This window comes from Pholis gunnellus, assembly GCF_910591455.1.
Source record: "Pholis gunnellus genome assembly, chromosome: 10".
NCBI classification, from domain to species: domain Eukaryota; kingdom Metazoa; phylum Chordata; class Actinopteri; order Perciformes; family Pholidae; genus Pholis; species Pholis gunnellus.
The window spans coordinates 14,371,807-14,394,116 of NC_136537.1; the positions used below are offsets into that span (position 1 = coordinate 14,371,807).

Below are 22,310 nucleotides of genomic sequence, written 5' to 3' on the forward strand. Positions count from 1 at the left end.
TACACAAACCTTGCAAACTCTAAAACAGGTCGTTACTGTTATTGAAGAATAAAATATGACTCTAGTAGAATCCTATATGACACTACAGGAGACTGGAGAGTTCAAAAACGTTTTTAAAGTGTGATTCAATCAGTAAAATGTCCCATGAACTAGTAAGTAAAAAATGTAAAAGCACTCATCCATAATGTCCTCTATCAGATTGTTATATTATTGTATATTAATATTATATTACTGAATTATCAATGCTGTTTAATTCATGTGGAAGCAGTATTTTGATGGAGGTGTAGCCAATTTAAAGTATACAAATTCATCGTATATTTTTTAAATTATCATATGTTTAGTATTTAAAATCTGCACAGTAACTTGTACGGCTGTCAGATAAATGAAATGGAGGTGAAAGTAGCTTACAGTATCTGAATCGGATTGTAAATATCAAACCACATGTAACCGAAAAACATGCCGCTTTAAAAATGTCAATTTAGAAACACACTGCGCATGCGCTTGTTCAAACGACGCCTCTTTGACTTTCAGCCTCTCTGATTGGTCATCAGTGAGGAAGCGGGTAATGGCGGCGTAAACAACGCAAAGATCGGTGCACAATGCTGCTTAGTCGAACCGCTGTTGAAAATAAAACGTAAGAGGTGAGCTATAACTAACCGGAATATGTTTTCGGTAACAGGAGGATTCTTGCTCGTTGTGCAAACTATTAAAACCCCACTGATTCAGTTATTGGAGATGTTTAACTGCTAGTTCCGGCTAACTTTTAGCACACTTTGCTAAAGTAGTAACTGTTACTTTATCTAACTCTAACGTTAGTTTATTGAGATGGACTGCGTCGTGACGGGAGGAAACGTGAAAGGTAGAAACATGTCCTGCCTTTTCAAACCTGTCTTTAACTACACAATAAATACACAACAACAGTAAGCTATTAATGATGTTGTGTATATGTGTGTGTGTATGTACCGTCCAGTGCTGGCCAAAGCCATCCATTCTCTGTCCAGGATCGGTGATGAGCTCTATGTGGAGCCTCAGGAAGATGGGGTGAGCTGCTCTGATACTGTCATGTACACCGACACTTCCTCCTGCCATGCATATAGTCTTGTTGCTTCCTGTTGGTGCGAACATTGCGTCAATGTATGGTGCTGATTATTGGTTTTTTTTCTCTCACTCTGTCTTGTAGCTGGCCCTGCGGTCTGTGAACTCCTCTCGGTCGGCATATGCTTGCTTCCTGTTCGCACCACTCTTCTTCAGCAGGTGCAGACTGTGTGCCTGTGTTTGAATGGCACTGTGATGTGATGTGTGTGTGTGTGTGTCAGAGAGTGAGTGAGTCACTGAAGATCACATTTGTGTGTGTCATTTATAATAGTAGCTTAACTCCAACTTCCCCTCCCATTTTTTGTGCAGGTACACCATCCCCGGTGGGCACACCTTCCGCTGCAAGATTGCAATAAAGGTGTGGTGAGAGAAAGGGATGAGCTATGGATCTTTAATAAAGTTATTTATACAGATTATGTGTCACGTACAACACATTGACATGGACTGTAATCATCAATCGTTTCTGTACTCAATTTCAATGGCCCTTTCCTGTCGTGTTGCTACTGTGGTACGCCCTTGTAATCTTTGTGCAAAATGTTGCATGACCGCGGTGCTTCCTTCTTTAACAGTTGTACATGGCATGTGTCACCAAGCAGTTGTATTGTCACACGTAAAGAATGCTGTGCAAGTGTAAAAATATCCTTAAATGTGTCCGTCATGTCAGCATCAGTGTAGAGTATTAGCTTAATTGTGTTATTACCAGAATAATTCAGTGCACATTCACAAAGTCCTGGTCTTTTATATTTATTTCTCCCCCTTCGTATGTTCCTCTATGTGTGAGTCAGAGTGTGCAGGCCGTATTCAGATCTGTAGCGACTCTGGAGAAGACGGTGGAGAAGTGTCACATCGAGCTGGACGAGCAGAAAAACCGCCTCACCTTCACCCTGCACTGCAAACACGGTACCTGTGCTTCACTTCCTGCTTGCTCAGAGGATTCACGGTGCTTAACGTGGATGATTTTTAAAAAAAGGATTACGTCTAATTTATACTGACACACATTTGAGTCATTTAAGCACGTCATTCACGCCGTGCATTGTATTCTACGTGCTTGTGTACTCAAAGCGTTCGTGTTGGTATTTTCTCTGCAGGCCTCACGAAGACGCATAACCTGTCTTTCCAGGACAGCGAAAGCTTACAGGCCGTGTTCGATAAAGACAGCTATGCTAATGTATTCAGATCACATCCCAGGTGTGTGAAACCTTTCTACATTTTTCTTCCAAAGATAATAGAGATCTGATCTTTCTTTCTCTTGCTGACTTGAACTCTTTGTTGTTTGCCGATTGTTTTATTGATGTTTGAGAAATGTGGGATTTGGAAGCTGATACAGACACTATTAGACTACAGTTTGTTGGTTGAATTAATAAATACTATTTCCAAATAAAGGAAATGTATGTCGTTAGTCACTCACATCTCACTTCTTGTCTTCCCTTGATCTCAGGCTGCTGGTGGACACAGTCGTTCACTTCCCTCCGTCTCTGGAAGAAGTGACGGTGTCAGTGAGCGATGACCGGATGTGGGTCAAGAACCATGTGGAGGAAGAAGCAGGTGACTCACCAAGAAGTTATGAACTGTGTTTTACACACTTTTATTTATGCAAATCGTACTAACCTTACATCAGATATTCAAGTAATTTAGAATAAAGATCATAATTTTAGTGTGACAGAACTTACAGTACTAACATCCAGGGTTGTTTTTTATTCATACATTTCAAATGGTGTATTGAGTCAATACAGCAGTAAACCAGGAATTCCATAATAAAAATAAACATATATTGAGTGTATTTAATTAGTTAATTACTAATCCCACGGCCCCAAAGAGTCATTTTATTTTTAACAGAGCTTTGTATTACAAAAAAATATATTATATTATACTAAATTATATGAATTATTATGTTAATGACATGGAGAAATAATGCAAAAAGAGGGAAAAGGATGTATTTGAAGCCAGTGGTGCCCTTGTGTGGTAGGAAGACAGAACAGCAGAACTGCACTGTGTAGTCTTCTCTACTGTGCTTGTTAACAGCAATATAATATAAAAGAATATTTATTAGTTTATTAACAAACAAGTTATTGTGTTTCTGCTTCCGTCCTCCATTCCCTCTGACGTTTCTTTCTGCTTCTCTTGCTCCCCTGTCTCCCTCTCAGACCGGGCTAAGGCCATGCTGACAGAGCTGTGTCTGGCTTCAGACGAGTTTGACCATTTTGCTGTCCGAGCTCACAACAGCGTCACATTTTGTCTGAAGGAGTTACGGGTGAGACAAAGGGGTGAAGGGAGGGGGGTGATTGAGCTACAGAAGAGAAGGATTAGTCTGGAAGGCGAAAATCATGAAATTGACTAGAAGGAGAGCAGTCCAGTGAGGGGAATGACACTGAGGGCAGTCAGTTAAAAATATGCTGTGGTTGATCATTTAAAAACAAAAAAGAAAGTCTCCTCGAAGTGATGAACGTTTTTGTCTTCTCTCCTCCAGGGTTTGTTAGTGTTTGCAGAGGCTACCGGTCTCCCTATTTCTATGTACTTTGATGACCCGGGCAGGTAAACATGCTCTCACAGACATATGCTAGTTAGTCACTTGTGTAACTTTGATGTACTGACGTTAACAGTGTGTGTGTGTGTGTGTGTGTGTGTGTGTTTGGTGTGTATGTCAGCCCTGTAGTGCTTTCAGTAACGGACAGTGTGCTGGAGGGGAACTTTGTGCTGGCCACACTTTCTGATGACTCCAACCACCGTAAAAGCAACGCTAGACGGTAAAGTTCAAAGAGAAACTGAATGCATAAAATGATGTGTGTGTGTGTGTGTGTGTGTGTGGGGGGGGGGGGGGGGGGGGGGCATTGTTATGCAAAGTTAAAATAAAACTGCTTTTCCATTAATACAAATGGTTTCTTCAGTTCTAATGAGGGGCAGGAAATTCAACAATCTTCGACATTCGTGGAAGTCGGCTTGTTTTTGGCATCTTCTGAGTGGAATAGTCAGCTGACTACAAGATGCAGATGTTCTTGCCAACACATCAGTCCAGCTGTAGAACATTTGGACTGTGGCGCAGTCTAATTAAAGTTTGGTTGTTGAGTCTCATTGATTCGACACAAACAGCAATTTAGTCCAGTTGAAAATGTATAAAAAGTGATGAAATCTCACAATGTACAGACATCATAAATGAAATGTGCGTGTGTTACATTGGACTCGAGTGAGGGAATTTTCAACACTTCGCAGTCTTCACTTGTACTCGGATTGGGATTATTGGCGTTTCTTAGTTCGGATTTCTTCCACATTTTTAAAGCTTCTTTTGAATCACCTGTGATCTCTGTCATAAAACACAATTTTCCTCCAGCTTGCTAGCCAGCTTATTCTAGATAATAGGGACATCCCTTACAGAAGACTGTCTGTCTGTATTTGTGTCTTCGTCCACTAGTCGGTGTCACTTCTCCGCACGATAAATGCTAAAGATTTCCTGCCTGATATTTTGACTGAAGAAGCCGTTTGGATGAGCAGTGAAACCTTCATCTTCATGAAGCAGGAACAAGATTAGTGGATATTCTCAGTGACATTCATATATCACTTCCTGTCTCGTCTCCTCAGAGCGTGCACGCCGCCGCCGCCGCCCCCTCCTGATGACTTCATGAATGACGACATGGACTGCTACCTTATCGCAATGGACACCAGTGTTGCACCAGGTCCCTCTGCCACAGGTCCGCCCACACCCCCGTCAGCTGATTCTACATGTTCGAAACAGAGTGCTGCAGCCAATCACAGGACAAGGCTACACAGTGAGGAGGAGGAGGAAGATGATGAAACAGCCGATTCAGGCAGACCACCTAATAAGAAGGTATGGTGTAGTGTTCACATTCATGAATGAACTAATTAAAAGGCTCAAAATGTAAAAAAGCTGCTAGATTAATATAGAACAAATGGAGCTGAGGCAAAATACTGCCGACTTGAAAATCTGCGTCAGGACTCGGCTTTAGGTAACAGTTGGCTGGATATAACTTGCAGAAATGACTTCATCTTTTCTTCTCTGCTTTTCCTCTCACAGTTCTGTTCCTTGTTCTTCGGATCGGTGCTTCCCCCGTCCTCTCAGATGACCACTCAACCGGTGACAAGTCAGGAAGTGTTGGCCAGTGACAGTGAGGAGGACGTACAGTGACGCAGAGCGACAGTGGACTGTTCCATCAGATGAACCTTTTCATTTACACACATGCCGCCTGCAGACACCTTGAACCCTCATGTCCCATCTTTACCAGCATGTACAGCTGCTGTACGGGGATTTTTTCTTTTTACATGGGCAAAGATATGCAAAGACAGTACAGAAAAGGATATTCCAATGTTTTATCTGACTATAATGTTATTGGTGGACTTGAAAATATGGGATTATGTGAAACTGGACTTGACGCACTTCCTGTTTATTTTTGTTTAAAGTTTGTGATCTAGGTGCAACAAAAAAAGGCTCCTCTAAATAAAAGAAACATATTTTTCAAATTATGTAAACATTATTTATGATTTATTTACATGTCAAAAAGTTCAAGTATGATGAAGATTTATGATGAAGAACCTCCGCACGACAGAAAGACTGAAGCACTCAGTAAAACACAGATAACACAGATTTGTTTTGTCAAAAGTAAGATTGAGCATAAGAGGAAGAAGAACATCTCAGTGTCTGTGATCCAGTCTTTGCAGGTTGAGTCACATCACCGCTCCCTTTCTCTCTTTGGACCTGGAAACTCTTCCCCCTCGTCTGTGGTTTCCTCCTCTCTCGTTCTTTCTCCTTCCCCAGCTCCTTCTCTCTCTTCTTTTTCAACCTCTCCTCCTCTTTCTCCTTCCCCAGCTCCTTCTCTCTCTTCTTTTTCAAACTCTCCTCCTCTTTCTCCTTCCCCAGCTCCTTCTCTCTCTTCTTTTTCAACCTCTCCTCCTCTTTCTCCTTCCCCAGCTCCTTCTCTCTCTTCTTTTTCAACCTCTCCTCCTCTTTCTCCCTCCTCTCTCGGTCCCTCCGCCTCCTCCTCCTTTCCCTGGAGCTCAGTTGCTCTTCCCCCTCTTCCTCAACCGGTTTCCCCGTCCCTGTTCCATCACTGAAGTCCTGAATCAAGATTTTGGGGATTTGAATTTTGGATGCTTTTTTGGGCTGCTCTCCTCTCAGTCTGCGGAAGAGACCGAAGCGTTTAGGGGGGTCAGGCGGCGGCTGCTCCGGCTGAACAGCTGGAGTCACATCTGCAGACGGAGACGAGGAGACTTCTGAAGTCCCGTCAGAAGGAGTGTGGGTTGGGTTTACTGCTCCAGGATTGGACCGTAATTGACTGGGTTTAGTAGACTGTGATTGGTTAGTTTTCTCTGACATGATGAAGAGATCTTCAGAGAGCCGACGTGCCAACCTGGACCCACGGGGGTTGGATGACTTGCGGACGCAGAAATCCCCGGAGGACCTGCTGCTGCGATGCCCGGGGGCTTGTGGCAGGCCGCTGTGAACCGGCTCAGCCTGGTCCCTCACGAGGTGAGAGTCTTTGTCTTGGGCTTCTGGGTTTCTGTCAGTATTTGGAGAGTCTGTTGGTTCAGTAGAAATGGAGACGTCGTCCTCTCCTACAGTGTTTTCTTGAACAGTTTTGGTGCTTTCTTCCTCCTCCACGGCACCGACAGTGAGCTGGCTGGATGGTTGTTCAGGTGCAGGTTCCTCAGAGGTGCTGGTTTCTACTGAACTAGTCTTCCCATCAGGCCCGGCGGCTGTGAGAGTCCTTGCTTCTGCCTGTGTTACGTCCGTCTCCTCCTCGTGTGGAGGTGCTATCGAGTTAGTACTTTCTGTTGGTGTTTCCTCTGCTTGTGCCTCTGAGTGTTCATCCAAACTTCTTTCTTCTTCCTCCCGTGTAGGTTCAGATGCTACCGCATCACACTCTTTGTCAAAAGCAGCACTTGACTCCGTCACTATGTCGCTTGCAGCCGGTATTTCTGCTTCAGTCTCTGTCTCAGCCATTAAGTCAGTGCCTTCCTCTGGTTGAACGCATTGAGCTGAACACAGTATTAATGTTTCTGCTTCTGTCTTTGAGTCTGTGTGTTGTTCTGAATCCATTTGTACTCTTTCAGTCTCTGATTCCTGCGTGGCTGCATTTTCCACTAGCTTTTCTTGAGTCTGTGCCAGTTCGTTAGTTTCTGCATGTGTTTGGGTGTGGGACTCTTCTTTCGTGTCTGTTTCTGCTAATGACTCACTGCTGTGGCATTTTTCTTCCAATGCATCTCCCCGTGAGCTTCTGTCTGTCTCTGTGATCACTTCTTGCTGTTGCTGTTGCGTCTCTGTCTCTATTGCAGGATCTTTGATAGTGGGAGCTTTGACTTTACTGTCTGTCTCTGAGCCTGGGCTTGTCCCAGTTGTGACTGTGTCCATCTGCGTCTGTTGCACATTTTCAGTTTCTGTGCTCTCCTCTGGTTTCATGTCGGCCTGAATCATCTCTTCCTCACTCGGGTATACACTTTCCTGCGTCTCCACCTCCGTGTTTTTATCTGCATCAGCATCAGTCTGATTTCCCCCCACAGCATCTGTATGTTCGCTTTCTGCCACTTGGTTTTCTGTCTCTGTATTTGAGTCTTTCCCTTGAATTTCTAGGTGCTTGACTTTGTGACTCTGCTGTTCCAGGACGTGTGTCTGTCTGCTGGAGTCCGGCTCGTCTCCCTGTTTGAGTTCAACACTCTGATCTTTGGTTGGACCTTCGGTTTGATGTGTCTCCACATGTGTTTCTTCCTTCTGTTCTGAAAGCACTTTGCTCTCCTCTGTCTTGATGAGTTGGCTTTCCTCCTTTTCAGTGATTCGTGTTTCCACTTGTTCCATCTGTTCTTCTACGATGACCGTTTCTTCTACGCGCTCTGTTGGCATGTTTTGGATTTCCATCGTTTTAGGTTCTTCTAAAACTTCTTTCTGTTCAGTTCCTTCTGCCAGTTTCAGCTCACTCTGTTTTTTATGGTCCTCTAAAACTACGTCCTCCTCTTCCTGAACGCGCTGCACCTTCTTAAAATTGAACTCAGTCCAGCTCCTCCAGTCCTCCTTTGCTCCCATTGAGACATGCCTCACAACTCTGCCGCCTCCGCCCTCCCATTCGCGTGTATTCGCCTTTCCCCCTTTCCTCCACCGCTTGTGAAGGAGGGATGGAGACAGCGAGAGAGTGGACGCCGAGCGAGCAAGAGGGACGGACAGGTTTCCTTTCTCTCTCTCCTTCCTGTCCCGCTCTTCCTCGTTCTGTCGTGCCCTCGTCCACGCCATCTGATATCCATGGCAGCGACCTCTGGGGTCAAAGGCTGATGATGGTCTGTCTTTCCTCCACTTTTCTAACTCCTTCTCCGTCTGCTTCTCCAGGTCTTTGGCTGACAGCTGCACCGAGCACACCTGAGGAAGGAAGAAAGACACTGGTCTCACTTTTGTTTTATTGTAATTTTTCAGAATTTTAAGTAATTTTGTGATTTGAGCATAGTGGTGAGAGAGAGCTATCTAACACATCGGAGCCAAATTCTCCATTTGTGTTGAAATCAGGTTACTGCAAAGCCCATAACATGTGATTCACACCATTTTAATCCTCATTAAATGACTCAGTGACATCTTGTGCACAGTCATCCCGGAACAGGATAGAAATGTTTCATTATAGGACAAAGGTTACAGACAATAACTTCGTATTGATTAGCGATGATGCTTCCCTCAAAGGTGACACAGAAGATGCCAGGAAAATGCCTCCCAGCTGTAGAGAAGCATCTATTTGTTATGTTTCTCCCCTTATTCATTAAAGTGTTTCATTGAATTTCTATGTGGTGCTTATTAAAAGCTTCAGAAAAGTTTGTTTTGTCAAACTACTGGGCTAAAAAGCAGTTGAATTTATTTAGTTATTAAGGAAAGCTCTTAGTCTAACTGGTAACACCACCCTTGTGTTTGATTCTAACCTCTGCTATGAAAGTGTCGTCTTCCTCTTGGACCTGCTCCCTGACGCCCCTCAGCCTCTCCAGAGTCTCCATCTGGCCCTGACACTGTTTCCTCTGCTCGGCCCGGCCCAGCACCCGACGCACCAGCACCGCGGCCACCTGGAGCAGCACCCGCCCCCCTGAGGAGAGGAGAGGAGAGGTAGGAGTGGGCAGGGAGACAGAAATAGGACCGTGACACATTAATGACATCATATGCTGTAAATGGTTTCTGAGGAAATCCTTTTTTCTACAAATCACTCTGTGTACAAAAGTTAAGTTCCTCATGTTTTGCAAGGTTGTGTATTTTTAGACATAAATTACTACGGCTATATAGAAGTACTAGAGTATTTTTAACCACAGGCAACATAACTAGACTTTCTTGTCCCCCAGGGGACATTTCTCAAAGCGAGCCCTTCTGCAACTCGGTGCTCTGTACCTGCAACCCGTAGCGCAGAAGGATGAGGTGAAGATTGAGTGGGTGTGGGACGTCCTGTTGTAATGAGGCTACAATGCGTGCGATGGCCTTTTTGTTTAGCTCTGCGAGGTTGGGTGTGAGGAAACCAAACTATCCTGGCAGCTGTTATATGTGTGAGTTAAAGAAGCATGTGGAGCATACGTATATCATTCTAAATCAGGTGAAATATACCATACGACATAATATGAGATACAGGTTATTCTATCGAAGAAATTACATTTACTTTCACAACATGATTAAGTTTGTATGACCCACAGCAGCCCATATGGAGGACGTACCGTAGCAGAAAAAGAGGTCCCAGACCCGGAGCAGTGTGTTGAAGGGCAGGTGACGTGTGAAGAGACACATCAGCCAGTCAGTGGCGAACATGAGGGGCTCCACTCCGTGGCGCAGCAGGTGTTTGTGTGCAGCTGGACACGTCCTTTTCAAGACCCAGTTCAGCATGGCCGCATCAAAAAGGACTCCCTCCTACGGATGTACACATGCTTAGACAGTTCAGAAGATCATTTTCAGGTTTCTTTACAAATGAAGTACAGTAATCAGGTACAGAATAGGATTTTCCCGATAATGAAAGAAGTAAATGAACAAAAATCTGCTTTCAAATTCAATTTACTGGAGTACAGGTACATTCTCTGTCTATAATATGAATCGGTTCAGTGTCAGGTACATTATATATGCAAGTGTACATGTGTGTAGGTCCTCACCAGCAGAGGGCTGTAGTATCCAGGCAGGTACTGCTCACTAATCTGCACCAGACACCAGAAGGCCTCCTGCCAAGGTTACATGATGGCAAATTAAATGACAATAAGTCAACATCAGATGCCCCTTTTATGTTTTGGACAATTATGAATACACAGTATTTTGTGGGACAGAATGTCAGTATTTTAACAGATAGATGAAACAACAACTGGTACTGATTCAGTGTCTGAAACCGGCTTTTGTTCTCCACTGAAATCAAGGCTTTTTTGAGATACGTCTGCAGCTTGTTTATTGGACAGAAAGGTTTACGGTGTTATGGATTGCTACCTCAGCAGGCATGTTCATCAGCAGCACTGCAGCCACAGGCCCCTGAGCCTGGCAGTAACCCTCCTCCGGTTGATACTGAGTGAAGGCTTTCAACACCCGGAACAAACCACGCTGCCTACACACAAACACACCGCAGTGTTCAGTCACACAGACCACAAGCACATAATTCTGATGCAAATCGTCTTTGAATAGAGCGGTGAAATCTACAGGAGTGATAATGTAGGCAAGTTGTAATAACTTTTATTTTGCAACAGAAAGACACAAAGTTGGCAGGACTATAAAGATGGAGTGATACCAGCTGAGGCACATTACAGACTAAGGAAACTGACAGACTGTAGCTATCAGCTTGTCAACAGGAACAAATGGAGGTAGAAATGTGTCCTACCCGTGTCCGTCCTTAGAAAGGAACATTTCATGGAAAGGGAACTGTCGGTCCAGGTCTCTCTCGATCACATCCACCCAGCTCTGCAGAGCGGGCTGCGAGTCCAGAGACTAACACGGTGACGAAAGATAGTTTAAGTCAACCATTTACAAACACTCGACTATTTGTTTTTAAGGTAAGTAACAAGGGAATGGATTTCCATTATCTACTGAATGAATAGTAAATACTTAATACATATATTGCACTATGATGAGCCTGATTCACACTTAGTGCTGCAACCAACAACTATCTTATATGTTTCAGATGCCAAAAACAATATATTGTTGAATCCTACCATACTGCGGATTTGACAGCATTTACAACAGTGAGAGTGTTTAGTTTTCTTGCCTGGTAGAGGTTTTCGTTTAGTTTCATCTTGTCAGTAGCGCCACACAGCAGAGGCCAGCACTTAGCTCTGAGTGAGGCTGGGATGCCTTTCTGACACTGCACCTTCACCTAAAGGGACGTCAGTAACAGACACAGGATCAGCTCAGTGCATCGAAAACCGATGAGTACATTTCATTGTTGTTTGTGTGAATGCAGACAGGCCTTTTTCAACGCAGACATTTTGACTCATAACAGGAAAGGATCAGGTGTGTTATATCATTAAAGATGTCTCTGTTCTATTCTATAAGCGTCCCAGTGTGACAGTGAGCCAGCATGAACAATAACAGGACCCTAAATTAAATTCAGCCATCAGCCATTTTATTGTTGACTGTTTTTTTTTTCTTCCTGCAGTGACAAAACGTCTTTCGTGGAAAAGGCCTATCATTCTTCAGGAGTTCATTGTCACTACATTTAATGACGTTAGGTGTCTTAAGACGGGACACACCTTACTGGTCTTCTTCAACAAGATGCGATCCCATTGGCTAATGATATTTATCCACTTGGTCTCCCTCTGCCTGACCAACTCAGGCGGTGGGCCCGCACTCCTGACATAAAACAGCATACGGGTTAAGTATTTCAAACATTAAATATTCAATACAAGAATGAGAGACTTGTCACATCCGTTGACTGTACGGCACTAAGGCTCATTGAGCTGGAGACCTCTGAAGTCCGTGAGCAGAGTTGCTGCGTGCACTCTTGTGTGTTGTCATTACAGAGAGACAGCGCTCCGCAAAACAAGACAGGAAACAGGAAAACCACACGGTAGCGGTGTGATGTCTCCATGGCAACAGGTCAGGATGTTATCAATGGGGAAACTGTACTGACGGCAGGTAGCAGTTGGTTCAAATGGTCTTTATGCTTTAAGTTACATGGCTTCGTCTGGTCCATCGGCAAACTCTTTGCTTCACCGTTGATTAAATGTTAAGTCAGTTGATTCTGGAAGAGTTCGCTGGTATTTGAAAGTGAACTTGCGCAGTATTTTTCATGTACACTTAAATCTAGTGTGCACTCTATCTGGCATGGAATTTACACCTTTCTACAGAATTTTAAAGTCCAGGCAGCTCCTCCACTTCCTCCACTTCCTCCCAAAACGTTCACGAAGGTTGAGGTCTAACGACTGCAGTTTAGGACTCCTTGCACTTCAAGTGGGTCTCTGTCTTGCTACAAAATGAAGCCTTGCATACACAACTTAGTACCATCACGGATGTCATTCCTCTAAAGAACAGAGTAGTAGTTTATTAGATGACCCTATGAAGATTACAAATATTTAAAGGGAAAGTTCACCCCAAAATTAAAAATTCACATTTGACCTCTTTCTTGTAGTGTTATTTATAAATGTAGATTGTTTTGGTTTGAGTTGCCTAGTTTTGGAGATGTCGGCTGTAGAGATGTCTGACTTTTCTCCAATATAATAGGACTACATTTCACTCGCTTTGTGGGGCTCAAAGCGGCAAAAAATACATTTGAAAAACTCAACAGCAATGTCAAGATAATCCTCAGACATTGTGAGCAGTTTCATGTAGGAACTATTTTCTTTTAACCATAGCTCCTACATGAAACTGCAAAAATTCCATTATAGCGGCTAAAGGGAAAATATGTGTTTTTTTGATTTTGGGGTGAACTGTCTCTTTAACTGTTGGTTTTATGCACTTGTTTAATGAAATTTCATGTGGCTGTCTCCTCATTTAGGCTCACTGTGAAGTTCAAACTTTACTTTCAGGCTTCTTTCACTCTTTACCAGAAACATTTTTGCTCTTGTTGCATTTATTCTCAAATAAATGTTTTGGAAGCTGCAGCTTTCTTAATACGACCTGTTTACTGTCTTTTGACTACATTTAATGAATCGGAGCAGTTTATTCACGTGGCTCTGTGTCCTGGATGCAGATCCTGTTCTGTCTCATAAGAGCATTGGAGATAAATCGCTTCAGGGTACATCACACGGCCTCTTACAACTCAATTAACCTGCAATGTACTAACGGGATCATTTTTCAGCATTCAGGGGAACAATTTTTTTTGAAGCTTAAAGTGTTTAAAGATATTTTAAAAAGAGAATTAAAACAGAGAGCCTGTAAACTCATGTATTTAAATCTGCTTTTAACCTGAGATGCTGGCTATTTATGTTTTTGTTTTATTTCTTACTATTACGTCGTCTCTCTTGTTTGTATTGTCATTGCTCTTATTGTTTCTGTTTTTACCATGTAAAATGCCTTTGAGTATATTTTAAAGTGCTATACGAATAAAATGTATTAATATTATCAAACCTGCTTTTGATAACAATGCCAAGCCCAATAACCGTATAGTAACAGATACACAAGCACACATGTGTAACTGCTCACCCAGCGGTGGATCCATTTGTCAGAATGAAGCCGAAGCGGTCTGTCTCAGGTTCCTGACCAACCTCTGACCCTGCATCGGATCCAGAGCTGTCCTCTTCACTGAGGTTCTTCTGGGCTGGACTCGTTGGACTCAACATCTTACTGACAGAGGAGAGGAGGCTCTCATTATTCAGCATGTGACTCTATCATCATGGTTATGTGACGCTGATGCGACTTTACAAAGTCGATATCAAAGAATACCTTTAACCCCGTCCAAAAACACTGCTCTGGCTGGAGTATGTTATTGTTAGTGATTGTAAGAAAAAAACATTTCTGAATAAAAAATGTGCTACGTTTCATAACATCTCAAAAGTACATGCTTTACTACCCCTCTTCAATACAAGCCACGCTTATGAAATCTGGCTCGGTTTTTCTTTTTGGCATTAGTGTAAAAGTCAGCTTTCTTCCCTCCATCAACAAACATAAACAACAAGAGGACAGATAAATATCTTAAATAAACAAAATTACCTTTTACATTTCCGTCATGATTGATCACTCGGTTGTTGAAGAGGTAAAGTGTGAGATCCTCCAGTGATGAGGAAGACAAACTTCCCCTCTCTCTCTCTCTCTCTCTCTCTCTCTCTCGCTCTCTCTCTCTCTCTCGCTCTCTCTCTCTCTCGCTCTCTCTCTCTCTCTCTGACGACTATTGCGTGATGTCCCTGAAACCAACTTCCCTTTGGTTTTCACAGCAGTAAAATGGACTATTTATGAAATATAGTGTTCTTTTAACTGACATGGAAGTCATACTTAGTTGCATAAATATGATTAATCACATCAGAGGGAGTGATGAGTGTAATATTCTCCGATGATTACGTATTTTTTTAAGTGCGTCCTCTTGTTCGAACATGCTGCTTTTGCTTGCTGTAGGAAATATTGCAATTAGTTTGAAGGAAATTTAGATAATGTGGAAAATATCATACATCGCAAATTACCGAACCGAGAAACACAAATAAACGAGGAGCACTTGAATGCAACATAAACACAATTGCGCAATCCAGTGACCGCTGTCTGGCTGCAGCTGATTATTGAAACCTTGTGACAGAGGTAAGTCGAGTAAGAGGTCATAAATGCGATTATTTTAGGCTTTGGTTATAGAAACCATGATAAGTATATTGAGCTAGTGGTATTCCGCTAAATGTATCATGTTCATATTTAATGTTATTATGAGAGTGGAGTGAGCGACGCAGTTCAGTATTTTATCATATCAGGGGTCTCACGTTAGTGTTAAGAACATAACTGAACAATTTAAAGTAAATAACCAAACTAACGTGTTTAAGGAAACTCTCTCGTCGTGTAACGTTACGCTAACTAGGCCAACTGTTGCTATTTTATTTGTAGTGAGAAGTTAATGTCATAGTACACCATTAACGCGATTTTCTAGATTGACATTTTAGCGGAAAGGATTGCACACGTGCTTACAAACCGACTGCAAAATGTCATGTTATACAAAAACATTTTCAGCTAATTGAATAGGCTGTAAATGCTGCAGTTTGTTTATATTTGATTTCACTTCTCTTCCTCAAACGCCTACCTATATTCGACACAGTAAAACGGGTCTATCTTATGTTATTCTCCGTTTATATGGGGTGCCTGCTGTCTACCAACAGGAGTAACAATCATGGAATAATCCCTTGAGCGCTCCCAAACAGTTTAAACTGGTTGTGTCCCCGTTCTTCCCATTCTGCCGGCGTGCCGTGAATGTAGCAAACCGCTGACGTAAAGTAGGGATTTGGGGCGCAAGATTAGAGGATGCGTGTGCGCAGTTAACTGGCAGCCTCCCTCTCTTGAGTCCCTGCCTTTGTTTTCAGTGAGGAGCTATTTATTTATGGTTGCATTAATGGAGGTTTGCTGTATTCTACTTTGTGCATGTTTTAGTTCCTCCTATTAGTTTAAACTATTTCAGTATACTTTACACTGTCTCCTCTGCTCAGATGTCTACTACACTGAGTCTGCGTCTTCTCCACTGCTATTCAAAGCCAGGTAGGCTACTACTGCAGCAGGTATCATTGAAACAATAACAACTATATGCACAAAATGAGGCATCATCCCATCTCATTTGTGTCTCCAGGCACATTAGGATACGGTGTTTGTCGCCCATTCAGTCTCAGCGTGCAGAGAGATGGCTACAGTAAGTACTGCTACAAACCATAGCTATTCATGTCCTCAGTGGGTGACCACATGTGACTGACTGCTGTTTGAAATGATCTAACCATGCACTGCCCTCTCCCTCTGTTCTCCTTGTAGAGTATGTAAATGCTCAGGAGCTGCCGACAGACCTGAGGTCCATCACTGACCGGGCTGCCACAACCCTCCTGTGGACCGAACTCTTTAGAGGTCACATATACTGTGATTGCTATGCAGAAAGCCCATACTGTGCATAGGGTTGAAGGCCTAGTGTTATTCTATATTACTGTTCTTGTGAGCCAACACTTGATTTATCCCACTAAGAAGTGTTGTCTGTGTAGTCAAAGCTTGTAGATCTCCAAAACGATTCAAAGTACATAAAAGAATCAAACCATTAGGTGAAATGTTGCTCCATTACAACAAACACAGCCAGTGTAACGTGAGTCAACTTCACATACACCAACCTTCTGTTGCTGTAAATGCTCAGTAGCACTGCACACCAAATGTATATTAATTAGCATGACGACAACATGTCAAGGAGAACACAGTAAAGTCAAAGACTCATAGTATATCTAACACATAACCAACAAGCCAATACGATAAATATCTGGACAATTTGTAAAAATGTCATAAAAGTCCACATAAGATTCACTACAAATCGCTAACAGACACACATTTTCCTCCAGTTTGAGTGACGTTTGCCGACTGTTTAAGGGAATTACTCTCCCTTTGCAGAAATGAAACAATATATTATATATGAACGAATGAGCTCGGGGCTGTGTCAGAATGTATCAAGAGACAAACTAATGCTTTGTTGGTTTTGGTCCTTTTATGGAATTTCTTGATAATAAGGAAAATAACAAAGTGGGTCACAACTCTTTGAACGCCTACCTGCAGGTCTGGCGATGACTATGAGTTACCTTTTCCGTGAACCCGCCACCATCAACTACCCGTTTGAGAAGGGCCCTCTGTCACCCCGCTTCAGAGGAGAGCACGCCCTCCGCCGCTACCCCAGTGGAGAGGAGCGCTGCATTGCCTGTAAGCTGTGTGAGGCCATCTGCCCTGCTCAGGTGAACACAAACACACACTCGGTTCCAGCTTTAAAGATATTAGCAGTATTACTGTGGTATTAGTGTCTTTTCTTTGCACTTTTTCTAATGTAAACATGGATTTTATATTGAGCAATATAGTCACAGATTCATAACAACTTTGTTATATAGGCCATCACCATTGAAGCTGAGACTCGAGCTGATGGCAGCAGGAGAACTACACGCTATGACATCGATATGACCAAATGTATCTACTGTGGCTTCTGCCAGGAAGCCTGTCCTGTTGATGCCATTGTTGAGGTAAGAGAAAGCTTACCCTGTATACTGAAAAGGGGATTCTATGGAGCTGAACCACGGTGGCTGTTGGCTGACTAAAACTGGATTTCTGCTAATTGAAATATGTATTTCATAAAAAACGAGTTTTGTGCCAGTGGATCTTTTTGGCAATTTTTCAGTTTCATCTCAGTTATCTTTTATTGTTATTATTTATTTATTCTGCGTGACAACACTAACAGTAAGTATACAATACTCTGTGCTTCAAACAAAGTGTTACATAGGGTTATCGTGCCGATTGCTTACCTAAAGTCAATACTTACCTTCTACGAAGGTATTGATTTCTCAAATGGGGCATTTAGCACTCAACCCGCCACCAAAACCTAAATGTAGAACATGCAACTTCAATCCTCTGTGTGGCTTCAGACCTACTGATATTTACTGTGTATCTTTTCCTCAATCCTTCCCTCAGGGTCCAAACTTTGAGTTCTCCACAGAGACCCATGAGGAGCTGCTGTACAACAAAGAGAAGCTGCTCAACAATGGAGACCAATGGGAGGCAGAGATAGCAGCCAACATACAGGCAGACTACCTGTACAGATAGATATGTACACTGTCCGCAAAAATTTCTTATACGTGAAAACGATATATCTTCTCCTCCTCTTATACATTAAAGAGATTATTTGTAGCTTTAAAGATATTCTAGTGAGTTAAAATGAGCAGTGAAGCCTTGCAGCCTCAGATTCTGTTTTCAGAAGTGAGGAAAAATATAAAAACGCACAAATCATCATATTTATTGTGATGGATGGTATTGCACTTTATGATGTTGATAGTCTGTAACCCATGCAGCCCATGCTCAGTCTATGATGGACTATTATCTGCTGCACTTTTAAAGCATGTTGTTGTTTTTTTAATCTGATGTGTTAGCTAAGACTTTTCTGAAAGACTATATTTATGTAGTGTAATTTAAGATACTGAAATAAATCCTGTTTTAAAACTCATTCGCCTGTTGCATTAATTAGTTGATTAACTGATTATTCAATTCAAACAATCACTGGATCTATCTGTGGAAATGTGGAGATTTGCTGCTTCTGTTGTATATCACAGTGAATATCTTCAGGTTGACTGGTGAACAAAACAAGTAATTTAATCAATATTACTGCTTTTCTCTGTCTTATATGACAAAACTAAGTTTTGGAAAATGTAACTCTGGTGATAAGCATTTGTCACTTTTCTGATATCTAGACCCAGCTAATAATTGATTTATCTGGAGAATAACGATAATAATCACTATAGTTGCAGCCCTTATAATACCTTTTTTAAATGAAGTCAATATGGTAAGAAATATTAAGTGTGCGATATATGCATATAAAACACAGTCTATTTACTGTTTGCAGGATGTACAGGGACTAGTACCAATTAATGTTCTTATATATAAGTGTCTTGATGAGCTGACATGCTGAATCATGGTCTGTGAAATGCGTTTTTCCCATAGGTTTTTACCGCTGCGGTGATCACATGATATGGGCGGAAACTGACTCATAGTCCACGCTGAATCTCCCGCGAACGCAGCCATTTATCTCTTTTCTCTCTTGGTAGTGGCACCGGTAGGTGAGTCTCTACATTTTTCTCTCTCACAACAGGCCTTCCTTATTTTCAAGTTAGTGTTGTTCGGGAAAGTCAGTTAAAACAACGGTGAACTTTAAGGTAGTATCTGGGTTTATGTGGCGTTTAGCTCTGCGAGGCTTCAGCAGTTACATTAGGCCGTTGGTTTTCTTGTGCTAACATTAGCCGTTAGCTCTGTGAAAAGAATGGCTTCCATGCGTTGCTAGCTAACAGGTTAGCAAGCACAGCCCTCCGTCATTCCACTGCTTTGTCCCTGAGAGCCGTTTACATTGCTCTTAATTAAGTGTATTTACTACCGTTGACTTAAACCGTTCTTGAATGCGTAAAGTCAGTTTGACTCGGTATGTTTTTGTTTAAGTTGTCCATCAACTGCAACACGGAACACATTAGCTGGTCTTCCAGTTCGATTGTTCCAGTCGGATAAAGAAAAAGTGCGGTTGCGCGTCGGATGGCGCACTCCGTCTAAACGGCTACGGAACGTTAGCTTGTTAGCAAACTGGCCTGCGTTGAAACACGGGTCCAACGTGAGATTATCGTTTCTTCATTCAAATACAGTTTGTTACGTGTATTTATTTAACAAGGAGTTCAATATGAACATATTGAGACGTTAACATAAACGCTAACGCTGCATGTTAGCTAGTGGGAATGTTAGCTTGGATAGAACATGCTAAAATTGGGCATCATTAAGTTAACCAGCGGTGGAGTTTAACGGTAGCTATTTGCTGTAAAAGTAAATTGAGTCAAAGTGACCAATTCTATCAAACCACGACTTCAGTCCATTTATTTAACCCAAATAGAACGTCAAATATCGCATTTGCTAGCATTGCTAGCTCAACCGTACTTACGGTTAAACGACGGTTAAACGGCAGTTGTACCCATAGCAGACAGGAGGATGACGTAGAACGTGCTAACCATCCCGCCTTGTTTTGTTGTTTAGGTAAATCGCAATCACGGCGGACTCAATGGCACAGTGTAACCCGGTGGCGGTGTTCAAGGTAAGAGTTTTCTGCATAACATCACCCATGTGCTATTTATTTGTCTTGTACGTGTATATACCGTTGATACATATGTGGGTTTTTTTAGGCTAGCCGAGCTAGCGGTCAGTGTATCGAACCAGTATCAACCAGTCCGATCTAACCGCGCTCTTCTTTGTGACAGCTCGTCTTGGTAGGAGATGGAGGCACCGGGAAAACCACCTTTGTGAAGAGGCACATCACGGGAGAGTTTGAGAAGAAATATGTTGGTGAGTCCCTCAGTATATTACAGATGATGTAAAGGTTCAACTAACTTGAAATCTCAACATCGGTGCTTGTTGTTTACGCATACAGTAGGCAGGGCCATTGCTATGTTCTGTAAGTAACAAGAAATGGCAGTGCAGAAATACCAAACTAGGTTTGAAGTAATTTAGAATATAGTTCGTCACAATGATGCGGAAAATACAAATCTAAGGCATCAGCACACTATTTGTTTACAAAGTTGTTATGGCTATTTCTAATCCAAAAAGGCAATCTAGTGTAATTTTTTTAGATTATTTCATTTGTAATAGTGCTAAGTAATCGATTAAACGTTCAGTTAATCCCACCAATTTGCCCAACACTAAACTACCTTTCTTGCTCTCATACATCTCGTCTTTGCTTGTAATTCCAGCTACTCTGGGAGTAGAGGTGCACCCGCTGATGTTCCACACGAACAGAGGAGCCATCAAGTACAATGTGTGGGACACAGCTGGTCAGGAGAAGTTTGGAGGCCTGAGAGACGGATACTACATTCAAGGTGCTCGTCACAATCCTTAACCTGCTGTTCTGGTTATTAAACCTTGAACACTTAAAACCGATCACTATTGATTTACATTGAAACCGTGTCATTGAATAGTGTGTAAAAACTTCTCTGCTACCTTCACAGCTCAGTGTGCTATCATCATGTTCGACGTCACCTCTCGAGTTACCTATAAGAATGTGCCCAACTGGCATCGTGACCTGGTCCGTGTCTGTGAGAACATTCCCATCGTCCTTTGCGGCAACAAGGTGGACATCAAAGACCGGAAAGTCAAAGCCAAGGCCATTGTGTTTCATCGTAAGAAGAACCTGCAGGTAACTACAGTGCTCACAAAATGATAAAACATTTCTCATGCACACATCATTCATCTGTGAATGATAGAAAGCATTGGTTTGAGTCTTTCATTTCTATCTGTCATAAACTTCTCTGTCCTCCAGTACTACGACATTTCTGCCAAGAGTAACTACAACTTTGAGAAGCCCTTCCTGTGGCTAGCAAGGAAGTTAATTGGAGACCCCAACCTGGAGTTTGTGGCCATGCCGGCCCTCGCTCCCCCAGAAGTCCAAATGGACCCGACCCTTGCTGCACAGTACGAGCAAGAACTTGTAGTGAGTATCACCACACGGGTGCAATGTCTGTTTAGGTGGCTGTGTAGTATATTTTAATCGAGCAAGGTTAAACTCTGCAGGGCAACAATTGACATTGTTAATTTAAGAATGTGTCTTGTCTCCTTCTGTCCAGGTTGCATCACAAACGGCGCTCCCAGACGAAGAAGACGACCTCTAAATGTTCCCTCTCTCTGCCCCCTTACTGTAAAAGTCCTTTTTCAGATTTTTTATTTTTTGAATTTTTTTTGTTTGTTTTAAAACTAAGAAAAAAGATCTGGTGGAAAAGTTGTAGTTCTAATTTCACTGTACAAGACACACCCACCCTAGTGTTGTAGGCATGGCAACATGCTACTCTTCGTCATCGAGCACCCTTCCACTGCACTCACCCAGCTTGCATTATGCTGTTGTATGGTGTATTGGAAGCACTAAGGGGAGTAAACTTTGAATAAAAACATTCTCAATATAACATGTCTGTTGATTTTATTTTCCCTAAACAGTGTCTCCAGAGTCACAAAGACACTTTATGTTGAAAGAGGACAAGAGGGAAGACTTTTTACATCATGGGAAAAACAAAAGTATTTTTAATAAAGATGATGACTTGTGAAAATGGCCTATTGCCATACAGTAGACTTCGACATCCATTAATCTGCCCGCCATAACAAAGCAACTGACAAACTGGAGGTAGGTAGTAGTATTCCAGCTTTAGAAGTACTGGATGGGATAATACACTAAGCTGCCATTTGTAGTCTGTCGCTGTACTTCGATGGAGATTGAAGGGTGGGGCTTTTCTGATGGGGCACAATGAAGGAGCTTTAATATATCAACATGAAGAGATTTACAATGGTCTCTCAAATCATATAAGAGACGTTAAGAGAGGTTTTAGTAAACTGCTTATCACACTAGCGTCCACCAGGTGTCACGCGCGTTCTTTCATTCAGAGCACAGTGGACCAACTCAACAGGATTGCGTAATATATTTAATCTGCACGTTCATCGTGACGTGTGCCCTCCACCCGGCTGTTACTACACGGATCAGGGTTCCGCTGCTGCTTACTTCCTGCAGAAATTATTCCTCAAATGTTTAACCTTTTTAACTCATTACTTGTGTTAACTGGAAGAAACAGCCACTTCTCATGTCCATTGTTTCCACTCAGCCACTAGT

At 42.4% G+C, this 22,310-nt stretch overlaps 4 protein-coding genes across 8 annotated transcripts; 3 read left to right on the forward strand and 1 right to left on the reverse strand.

Annotated features, from left to right (window-relative positions):
- Positions 1-577: 577 nt before the first annotated feature.
- On the forward strand, positions 578-5,568 carry rad9a (RAD9 checkpoint clamp component A). Its single transcript, XM_079167967.1, has 12 exons — positions 578-859; positions 971-1,041; positions 1,181-1,254; positions 1,405-1,453; positions 1,881-1,995; positions 2,184-2,283; positions 2,534-2,640; positions 3,240-3,346; positions 3,563-3,627; positions 3,741-3,839; positions 4,669-4,915; positions 5,123-5,568. Exons 1-12 carry the CDS (start codon positions 826-828, stop codon positions 5,231-5,233), a joined length of 1,179 nt encoding a protein of 392 aa, XP_079024093.1. The 5' UTR covers positions 578-825; the 3' UTR covers positions 5,234-5,568.
- Positions 5,564-14,259, reverse strand: tbc1d10c (TBC1 domain family, member 10C). Of its 3 annotated transcripts, XM_079167965.1 has the most exons (10): positions 14,162-14,259; positions 13,655-13,795; positions 11,764-11,863; positions 11,280-11,387; positions 10,896-11,002; positions 10,511-10,625; positions 10,189-10,254; positions 9,763-9,952; positions 8,992-9,149; positions 5,564-8,446 (listed from the first exon to the last, which is right to left on the reverse strand). In XM_079167965.1, the coding sequence occupies exons 2-10, from the start codon at positions 13,789-13,791 to the stop codon at positions 5,699-5,701; spliced, it is 3,729 nt and encodes a 1,242-aa protein (XP_079024091.1). In that variant the 5' UTR covers positions 13,792-13,795; positions 14,162-14,259; the 3' UTR covers positions 5,564-5,698. The 3 variants fall into 3 exon arrangements, with proteins under 3 accessions (XP_079024091.1, XP_079024090.1, XP_079024092.1); XM_079167964.1 differs by lacking the exon at positions 14,162-14,259 and having other exon boundaries at positions 13,655-13,844; XM_079167966.1 differs by lacking the exons at positions 10,511-10,625; positions 10,896-11,002; positions 11,280-11,387; ... (1 more) ...; positions 13,655-13,795; positions 14,162-14,259 and having other exon boundaries at positions 9,763-9,969; positions 10,189-10,491.
- Positions 14,260-14,284: 25 nt separating this feature from the next.
- Positions 14,285-18,140, forward strand: ndufs8b (NADH:ubiquinone oxidoreductase core subunit S8b). The gene is made up of 7 exons (XM_079167968.1): positions 14,285-14,737; positions 15,625-15,673; positions 15,762-15,821; positions 15,938-16,027; positions 16,715-16,887; positions 17,038-17,166; positions 17,612-18,140. The coding sequence occupies exons 2-7, from the start codon at positions 15,625-15,627 to the stop codon at positions 17,741-17,743; spliced, it is 633 nt and encodes a 210-aa protein (XP_079024094.1). The 5' UTR covers positions 14,285-14,737; the 3' UTR covers positions 17,744-18,140.
- Positions 18,141-18,683: 543 nt separating this feature from the next.
- ran (RAN, member RAS oncogene family) lies at positions 18,684-21,601 on the forward strand. 3 transcript variants are annotated; one of them, XM_079167679.1, is made up of 7 exons: positions 18,684-18,750; positions 19,703-19,760; positions 19,924-20,008; positions 20,413-20,538; positions 20,668-20,855; positions 20,979-21,149; positions 21,283-21,601. In XM_079167679.1, the coding sequence occupies exons 2-7, from the start codon at positions 19,728-19,730 to the stop codon at positions 21,325-21,327; spliced, it is 648 nt and encodes a 215-aa protein (XP_079023805.1). In that variant the 5' UTR covers positions 18,684-18,750; positions 19,703-19,727; the 3' UTR covers positions 21,328-21,601. The 3 variants fall into 3 exon arrangements, with proteins under 3 accessions (XP_079023805.1, XP_079023807.1, XP_079023806.1); XM_079167681.1 differs by having other exon boundaries at positions 18,724-18,746; XM_079167680.1 differs by lacking the exon at positions 18,684-18,750 and adding an exon at positions 19,204-19,289.
- Positions 21,602-22,310: the final 709 nt, after the last annotated feature.

Excerpts from the sequence above, each read along its gene's own strand:
- ran (XM_079167679.1), top strand. The coding sequence starts at position 19,728 with ATGGCACAGTGTAACCCGGTGGCGGTGTTCAAG. Across the intron at positions 20,539-20,667 it reads AGACGGATACTACATTCAAG|CTCAGTGTGCTATCATCATG; the intron begins GTGCTCGTCACA and ends CTACCTTCACAG. Across the intron at positions 20,856-20,978 it reads ATCGTAAGAAGAACCTGCAG|TACTACGACATTTCTGCCAA; the intron begins GTAACTACAGTG and ends TCTGTCCTCCAG.
- ndufs8b (XM_079167968.1), top strand. The coding sequence starts at position 15,625 with ATGTCTACTACACTGAGTCTGCGTCTTCTCCACTGCTATTCAAAGCCA. Across the intron at positions 16,888-17,037 it reads AGGCCATCTGCCCTGCTCAG|GCCATCACCATTGAAGCTGA; the intron begins GTGAACACAAAC and ends TTTGTTATATAG. Across the intron at positions 17,167-17,611 it reads CTGTTGATGCCATTGTTGAG|GGTCCAAACTTTGAGTTCTC; the intron begins GTAAGAGAAAGC and ends TCCTTCCCTCAG.
- tbc1d10c (XM_079167964.1), bottom strand. The coding sequence starts at position 13,830 with ATGCTGAATAATGAGAGCCTCCTCTCCTCTGTCAGTAAGATGTTGAGT. Across the intron at positions 9,953-10,188 it reads GATACTACAGCCCTCTGCTG|GAGGGAGTCCTTTTTGATGC; the intron begins GTGAGGACCTAC and ends GTACATCCGTAG. Across the intron at positions 9,150-9,762 it reads GGACCTCTTTTTCTGCTACG|GGGGGCGGGTGCTGCTCCAG; the intron begins GTACGTCCTCCA and ends TCCTCTCCTCAG.
- rad9a (XM_079167967.1), top strand. The coding sequence starts at position 826 with ATGGACTGCGTCGTGACGGGAGGAAACGTGAAAG. Across the intron at positions 3,347-3,562 it reads TTTGTCTGAAGGAGTTACGG|GGTTTGTTAGTGTTTGCAGA; the intron begins GTGAGACAAAGG and ends TCTCTCCTCCAG. Across the intron at positions 3,628-3,740 it reads TACTTTGATGACCCGGGCAG|CCCTGTAGTGCTTTCAGTAA; the intron begins GTAAACATGCTC and ends TGTGTATGTCAG.